Below are 25,000 nucleotides of genomic sequence, written 5' to 3'. Positions count from 1 at the left end.
CACTATCTTCTTTGAGACAACATGTTAAGGAAAGAAATCACTTTACACAAATCAAACAATGTAGCTCCCAAGTCACTTTTAAAACTTATCACGCACTGGTGGTGAAAGACTCCATAATGTTTTGGCCATACAGCCCTTGTCATGTACTGTTGACTTGAAGTGGTCAAAGGTAAATTAAAGTGTAGGGCAAGGAATTAGAACAATCTTTAAATAACATTAACTATCAACTAATGTTAACTCTGACTTTCACATCAGAACAATATTTTTCCTGTACTTCTATGGCATGCATTTATTCTCTTTGTTCATTTAATTTAAGTAAAACACCCATAGCAGTTATTTATTTGAGCAAACCTGATGTACTCATAACTTTGTTTTTCCATGTCTGATTTGTCTCCATCAGTTACTCTAGCAAGAATACCTAAGACAAAACAAATCATTCAAGGTACCTTGCAGGTTTTTGCATGTGTAATTTGAGGTCAGCAAGTAACTTTTTTTTTTTTTGTATTGTTACCTGAGTTCTGTACATAATTTGAAGTCAGTGAGTAACCCCGTTTTTTGTATTGTCACTCAAGTTCTGTATATAATTTGAAGTCAGCCAGTAACCCTGTTTTTTTTGTTGTTATCCAAGTTCTGCCTTCAAATTAGAATTCAGATCTTTTGTTATGATATCAAAGGTGGCAAGCCTGCCGGCAGTTTTTAAAGTAAGGCAGAGCAGCACTGTGACAAGTTTATTCTCCAAAAAAAAATCTAAAAAACATGTTACATAAAAACCTATACATAACCCTTCATCCACAAATGATACGCTCGACTATGGATAAAAACAATGACACATCCTTTTAACTATGTTTCCATGAAGATTTATTAAAAATGAAATAACAATAGTTCTGTTTTAAAGCAAAAAAAAAAAAACTGCACACTTTTGTTCCATATTATAACACATAAAAAGAGAATTGCTTTGTGATATTAATAGAACTTCAGGCTGAGATCGTATCTTGAAATGGCATTAAAAACCTTCCAGAAATTGACAGGATCATGTTGAGAATTCAATACCAGCAAATAACTTACAAAAAAAAAAAACCTTGAGGCTCATTTCAGGCACAGGGATACAGGAAGATGTTGACTGGGTAACCAAAAGCCAAGAATTACTTCAAACCAAGAATGCCCAGACTGTCAAGAATGACAAGGTAACAAACATTTCTGTCACTTGTATGGTAGAGCTCCCTTGATAGACTCATCTTAATAAATACTTTCATACTGATGGTGCTTGGCTGAGTTGGGGCAAATCCTTACTGCCTTACATTTTTTACTCAGAATTTAAAAAAAGAGTAGCCAATACAGTGCGCACAAATCTTCTCTGGTTTCAAGTATTTTTCTTCAGCGAATACACATGGTAATCTTTGAATTATAAATTAAAGTAAATGAAAACTTTATAGTTCAGACTGATGCAGTAAGATCATTTCAAAAAGCAGCAATGTTATAGCACCCAATGTAAGGTACTATTAAACTGTATGTAATTAGTGTGGAGAACATTATGTGTATTAATTGGCACAATGAAATGAACAAATAGCCTTTGGTTGCCAAATATTTTGAAGCAGTCAGTAAGCAATCACCTTTGGAAAATGTTCAGTAATAACATACCTCCATGTATAGCAGGATGGAGGGTTTTTACCCTCCCCCCTAACATCTCAGGAGCACCTGTTACATCTGCAACATCCCTGTCAGAGATAAAGTTATATGGATGGGACCAACTAGCCCAAATGGTCTTTAATGCTCAATTCGTCCTCTTCACAAATAGCTTTTTAGCTTGTGGATCTTGGAAAATTTCTACAAAGAGTCTTTTTTGCCTTATTAGAGGCAGACAAGACTTTTCACAGGAATACACATTATGAGATCTTTACTCCAAACTGGAATTTGGACTAGATTTTGGAGTCAAGATGACCCAATCTCCTAATGAGGCCAAAACGATATTTGGCAAGAATTTTACAAGATGCACAAATAGAACATCTATTGGTCAGGACCACAAATCAGCCATGAATATAGGAACGAGGCAGCAAAACAGTGATCTTTTATAACCAGCCAAGTGATTCCCACAGAGTAGTTTTGGTTTTGTCAACTGAATTGATAATGTTAATTTGCCACCCCTAAGTGTTCAAGATTTTGCGATTCTCACCTAAGGTTGCAGCCAAAAACTGGCCTATGGTGTGACAAAGAAAGTAACCCCACTAGCTTGGTTGTGCCCTCCCCTTCTTAAGCTTAGGCAATAATTACATCCAGGATATGCTTCGCTACTGACACCTTAACTTACGTCTGGTAGTCAAGCCGAGAATAAGATCTTGGGAGGATAAAATATTAATTTTTTTTCTTGTGATGTTTTAGCTTACCTTTGGGTTGAAGAGGTTTCTCAGTTCAGGAGAAAGTGTCTGCTGTGGGCCTACCTAGCTATGGTTGTGGTTACTCAATAAATTTATAGACTGGAGTAGCAAAATGAGAGAGTAGCCAAAGGCCACAATCTTTTCCCATAACATATCCGTAGAAATTTTGTGTTGGTTTATCGCTGTCCGTTATTGCATAATAGTCAGTCACCAATGCATCATCCAAACAAATTAAATAAAGTGTTGCTGGAAAATGGATATATACTGTACCTGACAGGAATTCCAGCAGTACGGATTTTATTTGCTGTTCCTCCGGATGCAATTAACTTAAATCCTAACCCATCAAGCTTTTTCGCAAAATCTACGAGTCCTTGCTTATCAGAAACACTCAGAATTGCTAAAACAAAAAACAAGAAAAACATGATTTAAAATACTGCTTAATGGTTAGCCAAATTACTTAGACACTCATTTTAGTTAGGGAGATTGAAGTTCAGAAACAAGGTTTGGTCCAAAAATATTATGGAGTCACAATCAGCTGTCCTCTTTTTCAATAAAAATAAGAAATAATAATAATAAGAAAACAAATACCAAGATCTGTGAATTTCCAGGCATTAATCATAAAAGCTACTCATTTTAAGTCAAGATCGAGAGGTCAGATATACACTTCAATTTTTTTTCACACCTGTTTGAAAATAAAATCATCAGAACTGGAAGATATTACTGGCAGACAGACACACCTCTTAGATGCATATCATTTCACTAGCTACAATGGGTGTGCTCAACATAACCAAAAACACCCACCAAATTGATGATGCTAATTATATTCTTTTTTCTTATAGAGCAGGAAAAACAAACATTTCTTAATTAAGTCAATTTTAAAAACCTTATGTTTTCCACTGCTGTTTACCATCTGTGTAGTTTGTATGTTTGAAAGGAATGGTTGCCTGTTTGAATTTACACTAAATAGATATAATTTCACTTTGGTAGTGATTCAGCTTGCATCCAACAGTGATTATCAGCCATACGCTCTTAGACATATTTTCTCAGCCAGAAGTTGCAAATGTGAATTACATGTATGATTGTAAACAATTACTGGATGAGGTTTTTGTGATATCTGGAAAAATCAAGGTTGAGGTAAGTGTTATCAGCCGAAGCCAAAGGCTGAGGCTGATAACACTAACCGAGACCTTGATTATTCCAGATATCACAAAAACCTCATCCAATAATTGTTTTATTATACATTGTTTTAAAGAAAATAATGCCAAACACATTATCACAGCGAACACAGTTTATTTTAGAACACTTAAAAATGTACAACTGTGTGGCAAACAAATGTTCACTTGGGCTAATTCCTTTTTGTCCTGTGGCTCCTGGATATTTTTCTCTTTATGGTATTCGTAGAACAGTTCCTTCACCACTTTTGTCGATCTTTTAGTATTTTCTGAATCTTTATCTTCAAGTAATTTCTCAATTTCTCGCTGGGTCAATGAAGCGAATCAAGAAGCCATTCTTACTTCACTGTCCGTGACCTTGACATTACTCCACCGGAAATCATGCATTGCATGTGCAACCTACAGATTATTCACTAATCTGTAGGTACAGATTAGTGAATAATCTGTAGGTTGCACTGTTTCCCAGGATTAACTGTGGGCGTTTAGCCAATGAGAAGACATGATGACTACAATGTATAATAAAAAGAAATTATTCAGCAAGTAATCTGCGTAGGAATGATGGCTTAAGTCCATGGCTCCTTGTGGTATCACCAACCAGAGAAATTAAAGGAACATAAAACCCGAGTGGATCTCGCATCCAGAGACAACTTTCTTCCCTCTGAAACTTCAGCATTTGAAACCATGGTTACATATCATTGAGGATCTGAGAGCAGTAACCTGAAATTTGTGTTCCACCATCAACACAAGGTCAACTGAGTTATAGTTTCAATCTATGATCTTCTTTTTCGCAGTAGTGTGTTGAAAGTAGAAGTTAGTTGGAGCGTTTTTTTCACTTACATGGTTTATATGGCATCTTCTCCATTTTCTATAATACCAATTTCTCCTAGAATAATGAAGAATCCCTCCGAATTTTTCCCGATCTTGGAGGCCTAACTGATTTTTTTCCTGGCCTGTTCATGACGAGATAAAATGCAAAGCGCAGCGGAAGAGACATTTTGGTTTCAGTTCAGGTTTCAACTGGTTAATTTGTTGAAAAGCAGAAATAAGTCGGACACACACGAGAAAGACGTTTTATAATGACCTTGCCGTGTACTCAAGCTTGCTTACCTAACTCTCCACTTTCACATGCCGCCATCTTGATTACACCATGTGGACAAATAGACCATCTTTGTCCCCAGGAGCTCGTGGCTTTCTCCTCGGCTTCCGGTTTTCAAAAGACCGCCAGTTTCGAAAGCCGACCGAGAAAGCCCTGGGGATGACGTCGTAAACAAACTTAGCGTCCTTATTTGGTTCATACAATCGTTGCTGTTCATGAAGTTTTACTGGCCATACTGGGTTTTCATGAATCAAAAGTCACTCATTTTGTATTCACGGGATTAAACGCTTCTGCCAAATGATGAATACGGTATGAAATAATTTCTCAAAGGTAGTAATTAGTTCCGTCTAGCGTTTGTTAATCCATGTTCTGGGTTCGTACAACTTTAGTCTTTACTTTAATTTGGTACTGTGGCAGTGATTGAAAAAGTAGTGTCCCTGTAGCTTTCCCTGAAGATTCTGCGTTGCCGTGGATCTGTACAGTATAGATCGCATAAGACGTCAAAATGTGGAAGGAACATCAGTGACACACTGAGCGAATTTTTTGTTCCTACCATATTTTCACTTTCAGCTATTACTGAACGGACGCACTGCGAAATGTTAAGTTTAGAATGAATTGGAGGTAAAAAATTCCTTTGTTCCAGGTATAGTTAGCTCAAAATACAGACTGTAGACTGCAGATTGCAAACTAAATGAGGTATTAAATGCAGATTGCAGACTGGGTACAAAATACAGACTACATTGCAGACTGGGTACACAATACAGACTATATTGCAGACTGGGTACAAAGTGCAGAGTTCACATTGCAGACTGGGTACTAAGGATGGGCCAATACCACTACCAAATATTCGATACCAGTAATACTGAGGTTGGACTGAAAAATATTGATACTAGTGATGAGTATCGATTCTTTTGATAGTGTACGTGACCTACTAACCGCTTACAAGTAGCTGAGTAGACTCCAGGCTTGAGGTTGTGCATGTGCACCTTTGTGTGCAATGTAGGATTGCTGTATCTGTCCTTAGAATAGTTTGTGTAATTAGTAGGTACGAGTTGGTCTGTTGTGGAGTGGTCATTGTGTATTTCAGTGTACTTTATAATTATTTACAACAAAAACTGGTATTTAAGGTAACCCAATGTCATATGATTGTTTTATGTTTATTACAGCTGTGTTTGTTTGTTTACTACTGTGGTATGTTAATTAACTTTACACAGTTCATACATGTCCACACATTTTCATCAATGTTCACTTGTCAAGAAATGGGTGCATCATACTTAAAATGAAGAAGAATGTGCCCAACAAGACCCAGGATATAATTTTTAAAGTGTTTGCTATGATGCTACATTTAAACTCATTTCAGCATGGCTTCTTGCCGGCACTAGATGCTAAAATTAAAAAATACCCAAAACAAAATCATATGAAACTTTTCCCTGTATTATCAGGACTTGTTTTTTTTTTGGGGGGGGGGGGGAGACGGGGAAATTAAAAAACCTGCCTGTGAGAACTATGCAAAAACTAATCCAATAATTGGTTGTAGTAATGCTCCAATTAAGTTTTGATACTCATTAAGCCACTGTCTTGAATCCTGTAAACAAAGGTATGTTTGCAATATGGCTGATTTGTTGCAATATCCCCCCTTTATATTTATACTTGTGTGGCTTGTACTGAATCATCTGTTTCAAAAGTTAAATCATGTTTTTCTTGTTACATTTTTTTATCAAAAGTTGTCCTGACATTCTTTTATCTACATATGTAGTGTCCTTCAAGATTTTTAATTTTTCTTTTTTTGCATTATTAGAGAGTAGGGAGTGATCTCTTGAGTCTCAGTGGATCTTACATGAATCATTATGGTGAGTAACATGACAGAACCTATGTAACAATACATGTCCAGGTTGAAAAGTTATTCTGCTGATTCATTTCGCTGTAGTTCTATTTTTCTCTCTAGTTTAATCTCGTTTAAACCGCTTCCCAGGTAGCTTAATGGGTAGAGTGCTGGACTGTTGTGCGGGAGGTCGAGGGTTTAAGCCCCAGCCGGACCAACATTCGAGGTCTTAAAATAATTGAGAAGAATATGCTTCCTTTCTATAACATCAAGAAATGGTTAGATATTCTAGTTTTCTCAGATAGGGACGAATAAATGGAGGTCCCGTCTCCTGCAGGAGGAGTAGGAGACGTTAATTTCCCAGGCACAAGATTACTGTGTGATGGATGTCCTTCCCCGGGGTGGGATGGGTAGGTTGGGTTTAGGTGGCTGAACCTTGTAGGGGACTATGTGTCGCATCGTTCTTCCACCTGTACAACGTACAAATCTTTAGAAACAAAGAAACAAGTAATCTGATTAAGATATCCCTATCTCTGTCCATGGTCACAGAAGGCCTTCCCTAAGTCTGTGACAAACATTTATTTTGACACACATCTAAGGGTGAAGGATGAAGGCTTGCTACTTCATGGAGTCATGGATCTGAACGGCATCTTTTAAAGATTCTTTTCATTACTGGTTATTGCATTCAGCCAGAGTGTATGTGTAAAAAGTCAACAATTTTAAGTATAAGGAATTTGAGAGAGAGGAAAAATATTTGAAGTTGTTTGTTGGCTTAGGATCATTTAATTTTGTGTAAAAATGGGATGAACATCTTGAAAATCTGAGGCAGATCTTCCGGCTGGCAAGCATCCTTACATATACCTAATTTATTGTCTCTGTGGAAAAATAAAAGTTTTCTTTTCAGTAATTTCAGTTAACTTTTCTCGTCTTTCATCTAATATAATCACTGTGACATTAACTGTGTTATTTTGGAGAACATGGTCAAGAAATGAGATGCAATTTTTTCCCTATTGAATGGGTTGTCAGTGTGCTGTAAACTATTCTGTTTGTCTCCTTTTTAGTCACGATAGCCAGGACTCGACACTAACAGTAGCCCACTAGCCACAGACTAGTAGAAATTCAGCTTTGGTTAGTGGTTTTCGATTTCCACCAGCCACTTTGACTAGTAAACAAACTGACATTGTCATAACATCTAAGATGTCACTAGTCACTTGGCTAGTAAGTTGAAAAGCTAGTGTCAAGCCCTGATAGCCATGGCTTTTATGTGAACTGGTTTAACTCTGTAACAGAAAAAAAATGTTACAGTACCAAGCAGTTTGAAGAAAGGGAGCTATTTATGTGCATTGGACTTTCTATACCTAAAAGTTCTTTAAGAAATTATAACACTGTTGTACTCTACTTGAGTCTTACATTTGAGGCCATCACTTTATGGTTTGACTCGCAGAAAAATTACTGAAAATAATTAAGATTTCCACTCCTTTTGTGGAATCAATCAGTTACTGTGACTAACCTCATTCCTTTTCAGAAGCACTTTTCCCTGCACAATTAAGCATTTTACATGGTCATTGTCAATTGATTATTAGTCTTGGTTACAGCCTGTTACTGAACAGTATTATAATTAAAACAAAGAATATCATGTTAGGGGCTTTGGTGCCATTGCAATGCAGTATCTTCGGATTGTAGGTGCTTCACACATTTTTGTGTCTCATACCTTTTTAAATTTACACTGTCCATCCTATGTAGATCATGAAGAGAGTGAAGATGAGAGTCCAAAGACAGTAAGTTACCATGTGAATACCAATTTTTTTCACTGATTGGAAGGTTGTTCTTAAAATCAGTAGTTAAAAGGTTTTTTTGAAATGCAAGTAAAGACTAACAACATGTAGAAGAACCAATTGTCCCAGTGTAACAACAACAACAATAACTTTTACTTGCACCCTGAATTAAATTAAATTTACTGTACAAAAAAGTAATAAAACAAATAAAATAATGATAATAATAATAATAATTTAATATTTATATTGTGTAAATTAACATGTGGATATGATCAAATGCGCATCACAACACTTTTTGGGGGACTTTGGCCGGACTGCATCAGCAGTTTACAAACAATCGAAGGGAACTTATTTGAAGATGCCGCCTCTCCCCAATTCCCAGTAAACAGGCCAGACCACATCACAGTAATCTCGTGAGTGGGTTCTTTAATGTCCCCTGCCTAACCAAATTAACTAATTACTAGATGCAGGAGACGGGAGCTGCGGTTTATTCGTCCCTATCCGAGAAGACTAGAATGTCTATCCATTTCTTGATGTTATAGAAAGGTAGCGCATTCTCCTCAGTTATTTTTATTAAGACCATGAGTGTTAGTCCGGCCAGGGCTCGAACCATCGACTTTGACCTCCCACACAACAGTCCAGCACTCTAACCAATTGAGCTAATAACCAATAAAGTGCATGGCTGCCCAAAATGACCACCAGGCTAGAACTGAGCAGCCACTAATAGAATCAAGCAGCCAGTGTTGTCATGACTCGATCCATTGTCAAGCTTGGGTGGTTTTTTGACCTTTCAGTCTTGGAATTTTGAGATGGTTTTTGACTACATGTCTAGTTTGTTTGCAACCATCCAAGGATCTTAATCTGAAAGCTGAGAAAACCATCCCCATATAACTGTGACTAAAAGGCCAGTTTTGCTCATTTTGAGTGGCATTAGACCTTCATAACTATAACCATTTACACCCAAAATATACTACTATCTAGTTGTCTTGGACACAGATTTCAGACAAGCAACTTTGTCTGCCCACTTGCTTACCATGCAAACAACTCAGGAAATCTACCATTTGATTGAGTAACAACACAAGTGCCAAAATTTTAAATCAAAGTCACCAAGAAAGTAAGCTAATGGGGAGAAATTTGAAAGAGATTCTTATCTTTGAATTTCATCAGGTAAAAAACAAATCTATTTTCCCTTGATAAAACAAAATCTTCCTCTTCTCAAGAAAATGACTCTGGCTGTTTTGTGTTCCCATGGTTGGAAATACTGAAAATGGTTTACCAGCATGTGGCCAATATCTTCTGGGAGCTAAATTTCTCTATGTTTTTATCAAAACAAATTAGTATGGTTTGCAAACAGTGAATTCAAAGTATTCTCATTTTCAATCTTAGTGACTTTATGTGCAGGTATATCATTTTGTTGAAACAACAGGAATAAAAGCAAATTTCCAAGAGTCCACTTGTGATATATCTTTGATTTCTTTGCAGCAACTTTTTTTTCCAATATTTTAGTTGCCATACTTGGGGTGCAGCTTAACTGATAATGTGGGCTTTGAGGTTGTGGTGATGATATCTTTTTTCCTGGAAGGCAGGTGTGATAGCTGATTGGGGAGTGATCAACCGTCGGCTGAGACAACACGGTTATCAGCCTGTCATGGTGTTTCCATCTGGTTTAGGGCGACAAAACCATGGAGGTAATGTTATGTTTCCCTTACCATTTTCTGCATTTGGATCAGTGATATACACTAACCATGAAAGCAAACTTCAGTCTCGTACACTAATTTTATTTTTAATTTTCCCTTTGGGCAACCATAGTAAAGTTACTGTATCATTCCCCGATAACTCATTAAAAAATGTACCCCAATGCACCAGCCTCTTTTATGTTTATCTAAAGTAGGGAATCCTAGGCAGCTTTAAATCTTATCTTGTTTACCTCCTAAAATTTTGTGAATAGTAAGGGAAGTGAGAAGCGCTACTGAAATTTGTTGCCATGTTTGTCTGACAAAACCTTTAACCAAATCTAACTTTGTGTTAAAGCTTGCCATTGTTTTAGGAAACAGCAGTTGTAGTATTTCTTAAACTTCTGTCTCTGTTAAAGCAGGTGTTGCATTAGAGGAGCTTTCATCCAAGAATTTACAGAACACCTTGGACAAGTTGATGACTGAGAGTGAGCGAAGGCAGTCAATGGTGCAGGAACTAATCAGCTCTTCAACGAGAATTCAGTTAGTATAATAATTTTGGATTCACATTTTTCTCATCACACTTGATGTTAGATTTGGCCAGTTAAGCATAGCCTTTAACTAACAAATAACTGGCTTTTATTATTCCAGTTCATGAGAAATAGATTGGATAAATTGAATTATGATTCTTTGCCCAAATTCATGAAATGTGAATGTTCAGTTGTCAAGTTCTGTAACCCTTTACACACTAACATTGACATGCATATTTTCCTTACCATACACTTCTTAATTTTTATGTTACTGACAAAGAAACAACAATCAAGAGCTGCTTAGGCTTGTGATAATTTTTTTTATTCTCTTGACCTTTGATGTATAGGAAAACTTACAGGAAAAGCAGTTAAGAATGTTTACAAGCTTATCTTTCCAAAATTTAAATTGATTTAAGGAGAGATGCTGTTGAAGAAAGGGAAAGGGTTTACCGTCATGTAATGGAGGTGTGTATAGAATTATGTTACCTGCGTCCACACAACTCAAACTTGGAAATTAATGATGTTCAACGGCTGCAATTGGGACATTTCAAAGATACATTTCCTTAACAACTCGCAACACAAAGCTTTCTGGTTGTTGTATTTTTTGATTATCAGTATTCAGTTGTGATTCCTTCCAATCAGCTTACACTGATGTACATGTAGATCTTCTCCTTTGTTGTTAAAAAGCCCTGATTGCGGATACAATTACCTGATAATCTCCTCTTCAAGGTGACTTTTACTATAATTATCTAAATTATTGTTATAGTAAGAAATGGACAACTTTTTTGAGAGACATGTTTTGGCATGCTTATGCCATCTTCAATCAATGAGTAACAGAACGTGAGTAATTATATAACAGACAGGTAGATGAATAAAATATTTACAGTATGAAATACAAAAGCGGGTACTAATTACAACGTGACACCAAACATCAAAGGTGTAAACTAAAACCCTAGAAAAGTGTTATTAATAATGCTGTAATTTATGTATATGTGCACGATCCTTGGCAGTAAAGCACTATTTGAGCAATAGTGAAAATCAGACGTGAAAAAAATTTCAGGCCTGTACGGGATTCAAACCGCTGACCTCTGCAATACTAGTGCAGCGCTCTACCAATTGAGCTAACAAGCCAACTGGGAGCAGGCCATCAAATTAATTCGACATAAACCCGTAGATGATAAATCAAACAACAACAAACATATGAAACATATGTATGAACTGCAGTTATGAAATGTATATGTACATGATCCTTCACAGTAAAGCACTATTTGAGCAATAGTGAAAATCAGACCTGAAAAAAAAAAATTTCAGGCCTGTACGGGATTCAAACCACTGACCTCTGCGATACTAGTGCAGCGCTCTACCAATTGAGCTAACAAGCCAACTGGGATTTTTTTCAGGTCTGATTTTCACTATTGCTCAAATAGTGCTTTACTGCGAAGGATCATGCACATATATGTTTCATAATCGCAGTTCATACATATGTTTCATATGTTTGTTGTTGTTTGATTTATCATCTACGGGTTTATGTCGAATTAATTTGATGGCCTGCTCCCAGTTGGCTTGTTAGCTCAATTGGTAGAGCGCTGCACTAGTATCGCAGAGGTCAGTGGTTCGAATCCCGTACAGGCCTGAAATTTTTTTCAGGTCTGATTTTCACTATTGCTCAAATAGTGCTTTACTGCGAAGGATCGTGCACATATACGTTTCATAACCGCAGTTCATACATATGTTTCATATGTTTGTTGTTGTTTGATTTATCATCTACGGGTTTATGTCGAATTAATTTGATGGCCTGCTCCCAGTTGGCTTGTTAGCTCAATTGGTAGAGCGCTGCACTAGTATTGCAGAGGTCAGTGGTTCGTATCCCGTACAGGCCTGAAATTTTTTTTTTTCAGGTCTGATTTTCACTATTGCTCAAATAGTGCTTTACTGCGAAGGATCGTGCACATATACGTTTCATAACCGCAGTTCATACATATGTTTCATATGTTTGTTGTTGAATGCTGTAATTGTTTGTTAAGGTCAGGTTTGATCTTATTTAATATAAAAAGCTTCTTTGAGTTTTAAATCAATTGAGTTTTTAGCAGAATCCAGAATACTAAAGCAAGAAATCCATGGTAGTTTATCAATTTTAGTTTATCATGGTGGTAGTTTATCAATTTTTTAAAATCCATTGTAGTTTATCAATTTTCTTGTGTGGGATGTAATTCCCGTTATATTGGCGAAACTGGTCGCCATTTCTCTACTAGGATAAAGGAGCACATGGAAAGCAATAAAAACTCGCCTATTTTTAAGCATTTCAACACATCTCCTTCTTCTAAGAACAAAATACTCCCTTTCTTGCTTTAGTATTCTGGATTCTGCTAACAACTCAATTGGTTTAAAATTCAAAGAAGCTTTTTATATAAATAAGATCAAACCTGAACTTAACAAACAATTACAGCATTATAACACTTTTCTAGGGTTTTAGTTCACACCTTTGATGTTTGGTGTCACGTTGTAATTAGAACCCACTTTTGTATTACATCACACTGTAAAATTTTATTCATCTACTTGTCTGTTATATAATTACTCACGTTCTGTTACTCATTGATTGAAGATGGCATAAGCATGCCGAAACATGTCTCTCAAAAAAGTTGTCTATTTCTTACGATATTTATCATGCTTGCTACTACTACGAAATTATCTAAATTATTAATGAACAATAACTGTGTGTATAAAATGAGAGTTCCATGGACTTGGACTTATATCAGTGTCACTACAGAAACAGTTTACATTTAATTTTCTTGCTGGAAGTCACATGTGGTTTGGTGATGAGTGCCATTTCCTGAAATGACTGTCCTAACATAGGAAAAAAACCTTGTTACCTCACTAGTTTATGATTTCCAGAACAATTTTTTATTATTTTTTTTTTATTATTTCTGTATGTTTTTATTTTAGAGCAAACCAGGATTAGAATTTATTTGGTTTTTTATGTATTCCTCATAGATCAGGAATCTAAAACGAGAACTGGAAGAAGAAAAGCTTAAAGTTCAGGCAAGGCATAACGATATGATTATTTCAAATGTAAATTCTAAACAATGCAAGTGTAGAATAATTTTTGATGCTACAGACCAGAGATGAGGATTAGCATAAAAAGAAGGTTGCAATTCTTATTTAACAAACATTACATGTAGTTTGTTATCATGGCAGTGAAATATCATACTTAAAGGATCTTAGTCAACCACAAGACATTGCACACTTACATGTGGTCTGCCATTTTTGTGCCATCTAAATTCATGACATTTTGATTGTGGTCTATCATCCAAATGCATCCAAGCCATTTAAATATATTAAGGTCTTAATTTGTCATGCCAGTCTTCTGAAATATTATCTGTGATGTATTGGGAGAGTTATTTTTAATTAGTGGTTTCTCACAAGTTTCTTATTATTAATAAGAAGTTTTGGGTTGAAACTGGGTTTGTTGGTGGTTTCTCATGTTCCTTCACATGAAACACCTTAAAGCCACAGAGTAGACAATATTTATTAAGTTTCAACCCGCAGAATGACAGGAAGGATAATCCTAGCATCAAAAGTCTATTAACCAGGATGTATTTTGATGACTTTCCTTTGCAATGTTTGTATGGTAAAGCCAGATGATATTGTGTTACAAAAGACAGTAATAATTTCTTTCTGTGTGCTATTTTCTTTGTTTTTAAGTGACCCTTCTCTACCAGGGCAGATGCCCTAAACAAACTTTTCTCCAGAACTTTGTCGAGTATCCTCTATTCCCTTCTTTAAGTGTATTTTGAACTCATTACATTTATATTAGATGTGGAGTGCATGGGATTTGTTCTTAGGATGCCTAAAGCTTCTCTGTTTACACACATCACACTTTAATTTTTTTTATTTTCCTAATATATTTACAAGATGTTCTTTTGACCTTCATCTAGCAAATACTAATTGAAGCCGATCAATTTTTCCTTCTCTTTTTACAAATCCTTGCTTTACTCCTGGTAAAAAGCATTGATGGGCTAACACCACTGCTACTAAGCATTGAGTGCAATATAATAAATTATTTTCTCTACAGTTGCCTGTAGGTAAACAAAAACAGAGGTATGGTTGACCAAGATCCTTTAAAATGTTTGTTTAAAACATGAATTAAATTCTGTAACAGTGTAACCCTTTTTGGGTAGAGACCCATATGATGATTTTAGTCCAATTGGGACGCAATTGCACCCTTTTTAGGACCAAGACTTACGTTATGATTACACTAACATATATTTTGAACCAAATTCCCCTGGATTTCCATTATGAATGTACAGCAATTTTACCCTCATTTTACCCTTTACCTTGAACATTAGATAACTGATCAACCCTACTGCTAACCCAGAACAATTTTTCATTTCCCTTCACGTCACTCTTTGTATATATTTACCCTTACCCAAAGAACTCAAACAGTACTACATTGAACCGTGTCTGTCAATATGCGACAAATCAAAGTGAACAGTGTACTGTTGTTCAAATGTTCAAAACATTTTATTTATTTCAAAGCAGCAAAACGTGTAAGTCCAGTTCACTTTTCAACAGAATACAACAGTTTTTCCAATTCTCCTTAGTTTATTTCCGTTTCGTGATAAACGAAACCTTTTTCATTGTGCCACTGTAGTATTTGAAACTCACTTATTTGAAATTTTATAAAAACCAATTTAAACTTACTGTTAAAACTTCTTTGACCTCAAGGAAATGGAGGGAGTGCGATTGATAGAACTTCAACGTCATGGACAAGAAGTACAAGAACTAAAAAGAACCAAAACTGAACTTGTGGCTTTGCAGATGCAGTTACAACAGAAAGTGTCTCAAAGGGAAGAGGAAATCAAAAGACTACAGCAGAAATGTCAACGTCTCAATAGTGTGGTATGTTAATTAGTTGATCTCTTAATAAAAGCACTTTCATTCCATCGTGTCCCTTTAAACAAGATGTTTCCCTTTTTATTAACATTCTAGCAGTGAAGAGTGAGCTTTTCCCCTTTCTCACTCTGTTTAGATATTAAGAGAAGGTTGCCAAGGCTTTAATGTTGGGATTTAATTTAAAGAATTTTTAATATTTTCTCTTTTTGAAGTGCATAGTGTTATTGCTTTTTAGGACATTGAAAGACTTGACAAAGAAAGTGATATTTGGAAACACTCATGGAAACAATCAGCTGACAATAGAAGTGTACCAGATCAAAAGTAAGGAAGTTGCCAGGAAGTTCTTCTCCCCTTTTCTCTATAATTATTTTCCTCATGCAGGCAGGTAAGTATTTTTAACACTTACCTGTGACAGACCTTTAGTTAAATTTAGCTGGCCAGCAATTTCACTTTCAACTCTTTTGGTGGCTTAAACACACTGCTATAAAAAATTGGACCCAGTCAGACCATTTCTACGACTGGTAGTGGGACCATTTTATCTAGTTATGCCATTTTCACCAGTTGGATCATTTTTACCAGTTGGATCTTTTAACTGGTTGGACCAGTCAGATTATTTTGTTAAACCTAGTTAGACCATTCTATCTTGTTAGACCATTTCAAACTATCAACTATTTTAAGTGATGGATCATTTTAACCAGTTGGACTATATTTATTTGGACCAGTTGGACCTAGTAAAACTGTTTCTACCCATTGGACCATTTTATCTAGAAGATCATTTTAACCGATTGGACTGTTTTAACCCACTGGACCTCCTATCTACAATCGAAAACAAAATTATTATCACATTGATCTTTTCAACCTCCTGTTATTGTACTTTTATCTCTTTTGTCCTTATTAAGTGAACCATTTCACCCATTCCCCTCCCCAAAACAATGTACATGTATCATGATTCCATGAACTTTTAGCCAACATTGAATGGGGGAGGGGGGGTCTTTTGATGATTTGGAGTGTGGTAGAAACAGGACTGGCTTTGACTAATTTTGATGCTGATTGTAGTTTGACCATTTCAAGTGGTTGGACCATTTTAATCAGTTGGATTATTTTATCAAGTTTGACGATTTAAACAACAAGTGGATCATATTAACCAATTTAACCCCTCTCTAGTTATACCTTTTTGTAACTGTTGGACCATTATAACCCATTGAATCATTTAGCTAGGTGGACTATTGTATCTAGTAAAGTCATTTTTGACAATAAAAACTTGCGACAAAACGTTGCTTGATAACATTGTAAAATTTAAAAACGATAAAAAGCTATAGAAAGCTAAAATTAATGACGTTTTGACGTTAACATAACGTCATTATCAAATCAAGAATGTATAAAAATAAGTTCTATAAATACTAAAAATGAACAATAAGAGAAAATAATTTGCGGGTTAAAGAAAAAGTTTAGCACGTATGGAGTCCGTTTGCATGTTCAGATTAGGTTTGAATTTCTTAATATAAAGCATTTCAAAGACTAAACAATCAAATTTGCTTTGACACTTTCTCAGAATCTTAAAATTACTATCATTCAAACCATCCCTCCTACCATGCGCTTCATGAAAATGCTTGCCACTTGCCGAATTTTTGTCTTCAATGACACGTTGAAAAAGGTGTCGGGCCGTATAGCCGACATAATCTGCATTGCACAGGTCACATAAAAAATGATAAACAACGCATCGCTGGTTAACAATTGACGGCTTGGGTTCTTTAGGTTTTAGGTCTTGTTCTAATGTCGGCTTTAGGTTTTAGGTCTTGTTCTATGTCGGCTATGCGGCCCAACACCTTTTTCAACGTGTCACTGAACACAAAAATTCGGCAATTGGCAACCATATTCATGAAGCGCATGGTAGGAGGGATCATTTGAATGACAGTCATTTTAAGATTCTGAGAGAGTCAAAGCAAAATTAATTTGATTGTTTAGTGTTTGAACTGCGTTATATTAAGAAATTCAAACCTAATCTGAATGTGCAAACAGACTCCATAGTGCTAAACTTTTTGTTTAACCCATGTTGTTGCAAGTTTTTATCGTCAAATGTTATTCCAAGTCACTTCATCAAAGTCATTTTTAATTAGCCAATTGGACCATTTTAACTTGTTGAACCTTTTTCTCTAGTTAGATCATTTCTTCTTGTTGGACCATTTTAAGTAGTGAGACCAATTTGAGTAGTTTGACCATTTGAACTGGTTGGACCCTTTTAATTGGTTTGAGCATTCTAAATGATTGGATCATTTTTGCCACTTAAAGTCACTGAAGTTGCAACTTTAATGGTTGCCTCTGTCTGCTAGCAGTAATAACTGAAAAGTGTAATCAGTTATGTGCATCAACACTCACCACAACAGCTTAAAGTAGAGCAACCAGACAATTCAACCAACATTCCAAATTCCAATTCGACCTGGAAACAGTGGACAAGAAGAGCCACCCAGTGGAATGTCCATCACTAAGTTATTGATTATTATTTATTATTTATTTGATTAATAATATTAATTTAGTAAAAGGAAAAGAAGGGAAACCTTTGAAAATACTGTCTTCCAGGTTTTTGGATATGATTGACAGCTACGAATCAAAGATCTTTGAAATGCAACAGGAACTTAAAAAGTTGAAAAAAGAAATAGATAGTAAGACTCTGTCTCATGTTGGAGGTCAAAGCCCTACTGAAAGTGAGTTGACTGCAAGCAGTGAAGTAACTCCATTATATGCAGACATCAGTGCTTCAACCAGTAAAGATAGAGAGGTTGAAAGTAAAGTGAGGAAAGGAGAAAAGGTACAGGTGAATCAACTTGCAAGTGAATGATCCTCTCCTTCTTTCTCACCCAGGTCATACACATTGATTATCAACCTTTCTGTTGTTACCTTCCCAACTTCAATATTGTGCAATAAATTTCTAATGCTTCCAAGAAACAAGGAATGATGAAAGGGAAAGCTTACACAATGTTTTTTCAGTTATATATTTAGAAACCAAGCTAGGGGTTGCACTGGGATCTTAAAAAAGCTAGGTTACAAATTCTTTCCAAGAAAATGAAGTGCAGACCAAGGGACAAATATTCACCCAGTAAAATCCTTAGAATTATCTCAGTAACCCATTTGTGGTTTACATAGTTTCTGAAGTTGTTTGTTTTTGCAATTAAATAGACCTCTTTTAGGAGTTTTTTGGTAAAACAATAGCAAGTTGGCTGGATTTTCCCTTGCAAGGCCCTTTCTTAGATCTTTCACATAATGTTAGGATAAATATGCACTTTAACGGCCAATGAGAACTGACAGAAGCTTATAACCCTGAAGTGAATATGTTTGTCCTACAGCTAGGGTTTATTAGAGTGCAGCACAAGCCAATCAAAATATACTTCCTAATGTGGATTGGTTTATCCAGGGTTCCCACACTTCTTGAAAGTCCTTGCAAGTCCTTGAATTAAATTTTTTGTTTTCAAGGACTTGATATCCCTTGAATTTAGACTCAGATCCTTGAAAATTTCTGAAAAGTCCTTGAAAATAAGTGCAGACAAAGTCAAAGTTTTCTTTTATTTTCAGTCTTGAAAGTGTAAGTTTCTAGTGCAAATCACGAAAATGAGTTTTCCTTTTAAATCCTGCATCCAATTACATTGGACACATGGTTTTTCTATATTTTGTACCTGATTGGTGCATTGAAAATAACCCTGGTTACGTAGCACATGATCACTCTGATATGCATGCTTGAGGTCAGGCTCATTGAACTTTTTAGCCGCTCCTATTTAATGCAAAAGGTCCTTGAATTTGAGAGCCAGGGTTCTTGAAAATGACCTGAAAAGTCCTTGAAAGTCCTTGATTTGGGTTCCTCAAAAAGTGCAAGAACTCTGATTATCTTTTAGTGATTAGTGAATGCATATTACAGTGGAATCCTGATTTCTCGAACCTCCCAATATCTCGAACCAAACTTTGTTTCCCTTGGATTTGCTTCCCTTGTAATTTCACCCTCGATTTCTCAAACTCCCGATTTCTCGAACCAATAATTTGCGTTTCCCCTGGAGGTTTGAGAAATCGGGATTCCACTGTAAATAAAACTCTTCAGTGGTACCACTGAGGAATACATTATGAAATTGCAGTTTTCAAACCACAAACTTGACCATAGTTTAGAGAACCAACCAAAGTTTTATATATTAAAGGATACCAATTGCAAAGTTATTATTTGAAGCCCTTTGTACACTTTGCAAGTTTATTTGAACATCACAGCCAGCTGTTTTTTGTTCACTAAAAATGGTGCAGCAGCTGGAAGGCACCGTTAGGGTCCAAATGACAAAAAAGTAGGAAAGTGGGTAAGTGAGTCAAAATTAAGAAAAAAATTTTTTAACCTCATTTTGCAAATAAGTTTGTTATTGATGATTATTAATAAATTAAGGTAATAAAAAATGTCCAGTGATAAATTAGATGAGGAGATGTCTATAGGTATTCTCAGTCGTTCTCATTCTGACATTTGGCATTGATTTTCTAGATTTATGATGGAGTACTTGATATCACAGAGAACTCACTGTTAACAAATTTTTAGAAACAGATTTCACCATAAAAATTAATGTTAAAAAGCAACAAGGTTTTTTACCGTTTGACTGTCATTTTCAAGGTAAAAACCAAAAACCTTTCAGCAATCAATTGTTTAAAATTAATGCTTATGAGATACTTACTAAAACCATTAATTTTATGCTGAAACAATTTTTCTTGTATTGTTTCTATGTAAATGTTTTTTAGTTTTTAGTTAGTATCTCATTAGCATTTTGACAATCAATTTTTTGACCATTACTTTTTAAGAAAATGACTGTTGAATGGACAAAACATCATTGCTTTTTAATTTTTATAGTGAAACTCACTGTTACTCACTTTGAGGGTGTTTTTCCATCAGTCAACAGAGAAGCAGCTCAAAGAGTGTAAGATGTTGATCAAACTTCTTGAGAGTGAAAACACCCAACTGAAACTTGAGGTGGAATCCAGGTCATTTTCAATTTTTGTAACTTGTACATTTCCCTAACAACTGGAAAAAGTTTTGACAATGTGACACTAACAGGTTTGAAAAGGAAAATGTCCTTGATGCTTGTTTTCCCAGTCATTTTCTCTTCCAGTTCCATGATTCTTATTTTTTGAGATTGTGACATTATATTTGGGGTACTGTGATACCCTTTCCTTAGATCAGCACAGTTATGGTGTTGTTCCAAAGTTTGGGCTTTGTTCCAAAGTTATGGTGTTGTTCCAAAGTCTGGGCTGGAAATGTTAATTGATGTGAGGAAGATTGGTGTACTGGAGATTGTTTGACAGCAATTTTATTGCTAACTTTAAGCTATGTCTTTTTAATTTCTCTAGACCTGAAGTCAACGATTGGAAGAAAGCGCAAAAATACAATAAACAACTGGAAAGACTTCTAGCTCAAAATAACCTCAGGTATCTATCAATTCTAGTTAAATTTTATTTTTCATGTATTCAAATATATTTTGTACCCTGTAATAGCCAATGGATAGGCATTTGCTACAAACTACAATGAAAAGTTCCCTTTCATTATGACCATGATAAGTTTGAATCCCCAGAACATGAAATAAATCAGAGTTAACCTAATTTTCTCTTCATTTTACTGCAATACTGTCGCTTTTTTTCTTTTTCTTTTTTTGAGAAATCGTAACTTGTAGACTAGTAAAGACTAGTCTAAGATTGTACTATACACTCGTACTCTTTCAGATGCAAATTCTAATAATTCACTTTTTAATTACTGGTAGTTTCTATACAATTCGCAGTGTTTATTCTGGATCTAGTTAGGTGTTGCTTAACTATGTTACCTTTTCACTCTAAGAGTAAATTGAAATTATTTGTTATTTTCTGTACCACATTATGCTACTGTAAAGATAAAAATCTAAAACTTCTTTTCCTGTAGTCCACCTCACAGAAAACACAGGGAAGGAAGGACCAAAATGGACAGTGTGGCTGCTCTGAAAAAAAGATACAGTAAACATGTAAGCTTAGTAAGGGTGAAATAATAATTATAATTTGTAATATTATAATAGAAAACCTAGTAGATAATTACTGTGTCTCCAGACCTGTTCTTGAGGTCAGTCCAATTTCCTAAAAACAACAATTACATGGTAAAATAGGTTGCGGTTAGTCATCATGGTAAATAACACTTTTAAAAGAGAAGTGTGATCATTAATTTTTTCTCATGATGTGGTCACTTGGGATGTGGATCGCAGGTAACCAGACTTTTCGCACAAGTCTTTTTGCACAAGTTTTGGACAATTACTTTCGAAATCAAGATAGTGTTCTTAGCGTGGGATGTCGATGTTTGCATGTTTGTAGTGGATGATGTACTGTCAAGGCTAAAAAAGTTTTTCGTTTAGCAAAGGAAAAGTAATAGAAGTAATCATTCGAATAGGGATTTCTCTACATTTTCGTAGAGAGAAAGATTTGTTCCTTTCTTCAAGTAAGAATAGTGATTGTGTTTACGTAAATAAAATGAATATTGATGTTCTCGTCATTGGATCTTATTGAAAGTGACATGGGAAGGTGAAATAATTATCTTTTCAGTATCAATTAGAATACCTTTTATATTGATGTTTCTCACTTACAATTATTGTGTGAAATGACCATTAAGAATTGTGCGAACAGTCCAAAACTTGTGCAAAAAGACTTGTGTGAAAAGTCTTTTCTGCGAAATGTCGGCCTGTATTCAGATCGCAACGTTTGGAGTGCGTACTGCCAGTCTTCTTCAGGCAGTGAGGTCAACTGAGTGTACTCCATCTATATGCTGTTGTGCTCAGTTGTGATTGTATGGAATTCCACAGCTGTGATTGGTGCATCTTTCAGAACAGGTTACCTCTGTGGTCCACTGCTACACTTGTTCTGACCAGAATGCCATAAGACTCCAGTGCTTGCATTTAGAGGGGAAATAATACCATCCTTACTGCGATAGCTAATCTTATACTTTATTCTTTAAGGTAGAAGATCTTGATTTTATGCCCATTGATGCTTGCCGAAAACATTTGAAGGTGAGACCCCTAAAAAGGTACTATAATAGAGAATGTTCCTTTCATCAGCTGCTTAGCTTTGTTGTTTGATTATGTGGCTGTTTTTCTCATTTATTAGGAAGTGTGTTCTGAGCTAAGAGTCACTGACCTAAGAGATATTCCAGAGAAAATAAACTCACTGAATATCATTGCAGAGAATCATTTACCTATGGAAAAGGTTTGTTTTCCTTAATATGTGCCCTATACAAGTCACAATTTGGTGTTGACTTTCTCAATTTATTTGTTGCAGATTACTGGTACTTATTAGGGATGTTCATTTGTTGCTGTCTCTTTCAAGTCTATTTTAGAGAATTGGTTTTCTACAAATTTGACCTTAGCAGGTTATGTATCATGGTAGATGGAGCTAAACCTGCCCTTCCTGCAAAATTTAAACCATAATATGACATATTATCAACTTCTTTGTTCACACCAAATGTAACAGAAGTTGCTTTGGGGAGGGGGAGGAGGTACTTCAAAGACTGTCATACCGCCCTATTCTCCTAATCCTATAACCCTGTTTTAAATCTCAACTTACCACTTTTCACACCCCTTTTTTAGGACTTGACTACCATATCTATTTTCAGACTTAGCTTCTGAAAGTTGCATTGTATTTGCTTTGGGAATCCACTTTGCCTTTTTTTACAGGGTAATTATCTTCCTAAGAGGCAGTCTCTGGTTTGCATAACTTGTAAAAATTTTCCACCTCCACCTCCCCCTTTAACAAATGGTAAACACCACAGAGTACACTATTGAGTTATGGATGCACTTGGGAGGTTTGCTAAGCACTCAAGAAGCTAGAGTCGCTCGAGGCTACCGCCTCGAGCGACTCTTACGCTTCTTTCATGCTTAGCAACCTCCCGGGTGCATCCATAACTCAATAGTGTACACTGTGGTGTTTACCATTTGTTTTATAACATAACATAACATTGATACATTAATGTAGCTAAAGAGTTTGCTTTTATTTAACAAATCTTACGTGACCAGAAAAAACAAGAGCACGCAGAAAAATAGTCTTTGCATTTGCTCACGTCAGCAGCGTACACCCATGGGCAAATGGGGGACGCTAAATTGACCAATCAGAGTGCGCGCTTTACTTTGGTTGTGTTCTAAAAAAGTTTGGATGAGGCCATGTAAACATGGGGAATGATCCTTTTTCATCTTAAAGAATTTTTCCCAAAAATAATGTGCTAGTCCAAAACAAAGAAACTATGCCACAGGCTGTATGCTATCATATAAGTTTACACCTGTCAACTAAAGAGAGCGTGTCAGGTATGTCAGTTACTTTGAAATTTTCATTCTAGATCATGCAAGACATTGTGGATGTTATTAACTCAAAGGATACCCCTAAGTTATCAGATGAACTTCTGCCCCAGAACAGTGTTGTACACGAATCCCATTGTGAAAAAGCATGGCAGTATATTGTTCCAACTCTGAACCTCTGGTTTACTCAACTAACAGGACTTCAAGTACGTTATAAAACATTGTTATTCACAATTGCTTCCATTTTGTCTTTCAGAGCTAAAATGAAGAGTTTTTTTGTCTCTGCTACGCAATGATGCCTATTGTTCTCATAATTTTAATCTTAAAGAACTTGATGGTCTCAAAACAACACTTTAAAAGATTATGGCAGGCATCCATGGTTTCATAGACATGATAGATGCTGAAAGATACAGTCCAGTTCCTGTTCTGTGGAAAATGTCAGCATTTTACTTGAGACACCGCTTTCCCTTAAAGAAAGGGGAAATAAAAGCCTAATATTCATTCTTGACTGAGGAGGTGACAAGAAACAATACAAACTCAGTCAATATTATCACACTCAGTGATATATATAGAGCAACATTTTGAGATCAACTGCCATCTTTTGAAAGCTAATAACTACTTGTAATCTTTGCTTCGTATTTTAGGATCTTCTGGGACCAATCAATCAACTGTCATTTAACTTGATGCCATGGAAATCAAAATCCCTGCTTGAGGAAGACAATGGCAGAGCTTTAACATTACAGAGAATCAAAGACGCACTCGATTTTCTTTGCCTTGAAACCCGAGTCAGCCCAAGTGAAATACAGACTGACACTGCAGAAGAAATATCACTGGATCATCTAAAAAGCATTGTTGCTCACTTTCAGAAACTGTTTGACATAAAAACTGTCAGTGGAGTATTTACACGAATGAATGAGCTTTATATACGACTTGGAGAGGCATGCAATGCAATGAATAATATGCGAGAGTTTCTTGGATTAGGTGAGACTATTTACCAAAGAATTTAGTGAAACAACATCTGTGAACATTTAAATTTTGAATATCTGCTAAATTCATGTTATCCAGTGAAACTAAACTGAATACCATTTAGTCCGGGAGCAAGTGTAATGTCGTGGGAATGTCAGGCTGCAAGTAATTCGCTCATCTAGTTGTGTTACTGGGATCCTGAATGACATGAAAAATTTACATAGAGCTGTTTTATTGGGATTTTAAAATATAACGTAGATCTCCAACATGAAATCGAGGCTTTCAAACAAAGACCTCTATAACTTGATACCGTTTAAATGAAATTGCTCCAAACTTATAGAGGCTATTATCTCAGTTACTTCAATGATATTATGTACCACCGAGTTTCTTGA

General features: G+C 35.7%; 2 protein-coding genes across 16 annotated transcripts in view; one reads left to right on the top strand and one right to left on the bottom strand.

Annotated features, from left to right (window-relative positions):
* The window catches only part of LOC111328349 (bifunctional purine biosynthesis protein ATIC), a 23,072-nt gene extending 18,328 nt beyond the window's left edge, over window positions 1-4,744 (bottom strand). Inside the window, exons 1-4 of one of the 3 annotated variants that reach the window (XM_022932753.2) lie at window positions 4,652-4,744; window positions 2,643-2,769; window positions 1,639-1,715; window positions 352-418 (exon numbers count right to left, since the gene is read on the bottom strand). In XM_022932753.2, the coding sequence (XP_022788488.2) occupies window positions 352-418; window positions 1,639-1,715; window positions 2,643-2,769; window positions 4,652-4,679 (299 nt within the window). In that variant the 5' untranslated portion in view covers window positions 4,680-4,744. Of the gene's footprint in view, window positions 1-351; window positions 419-1,638; window positions 1,716-2,642; window positions 2,770-3,886; window positions 4,022-4,381; window positions 4,601-4,651 lie in introns of those variants that run through there. The other 2 variants (XM_088741847.1, XM_088741848.1) reach the window with 2 other exon arrangements.
* Window positions 4,153-25,000, top strand: part of LOC111328362 (centrosomal protein of 70 kDa) — a 28,060-nt gene continuing 7,212 nt past the window's right edge. Inside the window, exons 1-18 of one of the 13 annotated variants that reach the window (XM_088741846.1) lie at window positions 4,741-4,949; window positions 5,350-5,507; window positions 6,439-6,490; window positions 8,206-8,240; window positions 9,820-9,925; window positions 10,333-10,453; window positions 10,857-10,905; window positions 13,432-13,479; window positions 15,166-15,339; window positions 15,569-15,654; window positions 17,911-18,139; window positions 20,240-20,328; window positions 20,695-20,772; window positions 21,257-21,335; window positions 22,314-22,364; window positions 22,462-22,560; window positions 23,684-23,848; window positions 24,287-24,623. In XM_088741846.1, the coding sequence (XP_088597972.1) occupies window positions 5,463-5,507; window positions 6,439-6,490; window positions 8,206-8,240; window positions 9,820-9,925; window positions 10,333-10,453; window positions 10,857-10,905; window positions 13,432-13,479; window positions 15,166-15,339; window positions 15,569-15,654; window positions 17,911-18,139; window positions 20,240-20,328; window positions 20,695-20,772; window positions 21,257-21,335; window positions 22,314-22,364; window positions 22,462-22,560; window positions 23,684-23,848; window positions 24,287-24,623 (1,843 nt within the window). In that variant the 5' untranslated portion in view covers window positions 4,741-4,949; window positions 5,350-5,462. The other 12 variants (XM_088741832.1, XM_088741840.1, XM_088741836.1 and 9 more) reach the window with 12 other exon arrangements.

Source organism: Stylophora pistillata, chromosome 12 (assembly GCF_964205215.1).
Source record: "Stylophora pistillata chromosome 12, jaStyPist1.2, whole genome shotgun sequence".
Lineage (NCBI taxonomy): Eukaryota > Metazoa > Cnidaria > Anthozoa > Scleractinia > Pocilloporidae > Stylophora > Stylophora pistillata.
Note: the sequence above shows the minus strand (reverse complement) of the source record. Positions and strands in the feature narration are given on the sequence as shown.